The sequence below is a fragment of the Magnolia sinica genome, chromosome 12 (genome assembly GCF_029962835.1).
Source record: "Magnolia sinica isolate HGM2019 chromosome 12, MsV1, whole genome shotgun sequence".
Lineage (NCBI taxonomy): Eukaryota > Viridiplantae > Streptophyta > Magnoliopsida > Magnoliales > Magnoliaceae > Magnolia > Magnolia sinica.
In genome coordinates, this window is record NC_080584.1 from 63,332,458 (window position 1) to 63,335,761 (window position 3,304).

At 47.4% G+C, this 3,304-nt stretch overlaps 1 protein-coding gene across 1 annotated transcript; it reads left to right on the forward strand.

The window, feature by feature from the left end:
• Window positions 1–261: 261 nt before the first annotated feature.
• LOC131220151 (uncharacterized) lies at window positions 262–3,024 on the forward strand. Its single transcript, XM_058215120.1, has 5 exons — window positions 262–721; window positions 768–1,074; window positions 1,299–1,394; window positions 1,636–2,075; window positions 2,906–3,024. Exons 1-5 carry the CDS (start codon window positions 262–264, stop codon window positions 3,022–3,024), a joined length of 1,422 nt encoding a protein of 473 aa, XP_058071103.1.
• The last annotated feature ends 280 nt before the right edge of the window (window positions 3,025–3,304 follow it).

Consider the following 3,304-nt stretch of genomic DNA (forward strand, 5'->3'; position numbering starts at 1 on the left):
AGGTCTGCAGTCCACCTATTTCACGGGGGCGAAATGCCCCGTGCTTTCTCATCGTCCCTCATCTGTTTAATCCCAAAGAGAGCTGCCCCGACCTGTTTTTCAGATTTTCGTCCGATTAGCCTCTGCAATTGTGTCTACTAAATATTTCCCAAGATCATAGCTGTCAGGTTGAATCTTCTACTGCCGAAACTGATTTCTCCTGAGCAGGGTGCCTTCATCAAGGACAGACCAATCGCTGAACACATCGCGCTGGCGTAGGAGATGTTTAGGGATTTAAACAGGAAGGTTCGGGGAGGGAACATTGTGTTGAAATTAGACTTGGAGAAGGCGTATGACAGGGTGGAATGGAGATTTCTTAAGCATGTTCTTGGCAACTTCGATTTTAGCGCCAACTGGGTGGCTCTAGCAGAAAAGTGCTGGTCAAATAGCTGGTTCTCCGTTCTCTTAAATGGCGAAACAATCGGATATTTTAAGTCTTATAGAGGCCTTCGCCAGGGAGACCCGCTTTCTCCTAGTCTATTCATCCTGGCAATAGAGGCCTTTAGCAGAGGTTTCAGACTGATTATGGAAAGGGGATTGTGCCTTCCCTTCAAACTCAAAATCGGCTGCCCCCTCATCTCTCACCTGCTCTATGTCGATGATAGTCTCTTGTTCCTTAACGGTGGCTCAGCATCAATCAAATCCGCAAAGCAGTTCCTATCCTCCTTCCAAGCGGCATCAGGTCAGCTCATTAATTGTGCTAAAAGTTCTTTTTTTTATTCGTTCAGATAAACTGACCAGCTGCAGGATCAGAGCAATCGAGACCTCCTTGGAAATTTGCAAGTCCTGCATGGGGGCCACCTATCTAGGCATTCCTATGTCTACTTGCAGGATTAAGAAAGCATATTTTAAGGACCTCCAGAACAAGATTGATGCGCGCATCAATGGGTGGAAGGCACGATGCCTCTCTCAAGCAGGGAGAACTATCTTGATTCACCACGTCTTCGGTAGCATCCCGGTCCACACCTTAGCCGCATCCAAGATCCTGTTGCAAGTTATTGCAGAGATTCAGACAAGTTTTGCAAGCTTCTTCTGGTGTTGGGTTGACAGAAAAAAGAATCTCCCCTGGATAAGTTGGAAGAAAATTTCCTAGCCCAAGAGCAAAGGTGGTCTGGATATAAGAGACCTCACGGAAGTTATGAAGGCCCTACGCCTTAAGCTAGCCCGGGGGGTCAAATACAGATATGAAGATAGCCAATGGGTGAAGCCAATGAAAGAAAAATATGCCCGGGACCTTGAGCCAGCTGATATGAATTCAGCGGCATCTCCCAATCCATCTCCAATGTGGAAGAGCATCAGGTCCTTGTTCCCTTTCCTGGACAACGCCATTCAGTGGCTTGTGGGACAGGGAAACTGTAACATCTGGACGGATAACTAGTCTGGTCTTAGCCCTCTGGTGTTGAAGGCGACCAGGCCTATCCCACGTCCCCTCTAAAACAACTGTGTGCGTGATTTTCTTGGGCAAAGGGGTCCATCCACCCCATCTGCGGTCTTTTCCTTCCTCCCCCAAGAAGTGATATATTTCATTTTCGAAGGCGGGTTTTGCACTTCCCCTGTCCCTGACACCTGCTTCTGGCCCTTGGAACCTTCTGGCAGATTCTTAGTAAAATCAGCATGGGTTTTATGTAGAGCGGAAGGGCAAAGACGGAGCAAGGTAAACTGGGTCTGGCACGCCAAGTTGCCTCCTAAGATTTCTACCTTTGTCTGGAAATTGCTACACAATGCAATCCCCATTGACTATAACATCCAGTCCAGAGGTATTTCTCTCGCCTCCATGTGTGTCTGCTGCAATGATTCGCAGACCCATTGTCCTTCAAAGGAGACGCTGCCCCACCTGTTCCTCTATGGTAAGCTCGCATCAGCAGTCTGGCCGAGATTTGGCGCAATCTTTGGTACAACGCTATCCATGGAAGGAACACTGCTGGGTTGGTGGCAGGCCCATCAGGCTAGCGGGTGCACTGCAACATTGCAAGGGCTGCTTCTGAGTATCATTATGTTGGATATATGGAAGAGCAGAAACGAAGCTAGGTTTGAAGGTACCCCGACCCATCCAGCTAAGACTATTTTCCAAATTTCTTGGTGGTTACATTACTTGAGCAAAGATCTGCCTCATCCAAGAATGGGATCCATGCTCAGGGATCTCACTTTCTCGGCCCTGGGTATAAACGCCCCGACTCCTTCATGTCCTAAACCTTGCCTCAAGAAATGGTTCTCCCCAGAAGCAGGATGGTGTAACCTAAATGTTGATGGGTCGGCTTTAGGTAATCCGGGTCTATCTGGGGGAGGTGGCATTTGTAGAGGTGATAAAGGTGAATTCCTATTTGCTTTCTCAGCTAGCTACGGGGTCAGCTCTAATAATATTGCATATATAGCTTAGGGCGGTTTGGGATGGTTTGTCGAGACTCTCAAATCATAGTGAATATTCTGAATGGCAAATCCCAGGATAATTGGAAATGGAGGTATTGGCTGGCCAGAATAGAGTTGTTGAAGGCTGACTGCCAGGTTAGTGTCCACCATATTCTGAGAGAAGGCAATGGCCCAGCGGATGGTCTCACCTGTCAGGGAAGTGCTAGCCTGTCCCTTACATATTTCAGCAACATCTTTGACCTCCTTAGCAGGATTCGAGTGCTAATTTTCCTGGACATGGTTGGGATTGGATCCATCAGGCAGTCCACCCACTGAAGTGGTCGTTTTTCTCCTTCGGTTTCTAGCTATTTTCTCTGTTATTGCAACTCTATTTTATTTTTTTTTTTCTTTTCGTCTTCTTTATCCTCGTTTGGAGGCTCTCAAATTTCACTGGGAGTTTGGCGAGTCTGTGGGGGGTTTTTTGGGCTGAGGCAAGGACATATGAGGGTGTCTGCTGCAGGTTCTCTGCAGGTTGGGTGCTGGCCTAAGCCTCTTTGGGAGTTGGCAGGGCTGAGGGGTTATCGGGTGAGGCAGGACTTTTTTGCGAATGTGTCTTTCTACAGCTTCTTTGCAGGATAGGGGCTGGCCTTCATTGTCTCCTCCCCTTTTCTTTTCTCGGTCTTTTGTTTTCCTCCTCTCTTTTATGTCAGTTAGGAGATATGATAGGTGAGGCCCTTTTGTCTTGTGGAGCCCACCCGAAAATCCAATGTGTACATCCCTCTTTATATCTATCAAAGATTCATGGGCATGGTCCCCATTTCTAGAAAGGAAAAAAAACCTTATTGTAGGTCCCAGGCGGTAATATCTCCTTATGTAGATGGACCATAACATGGTCACCACCTCAAATACCTTTTGTCAC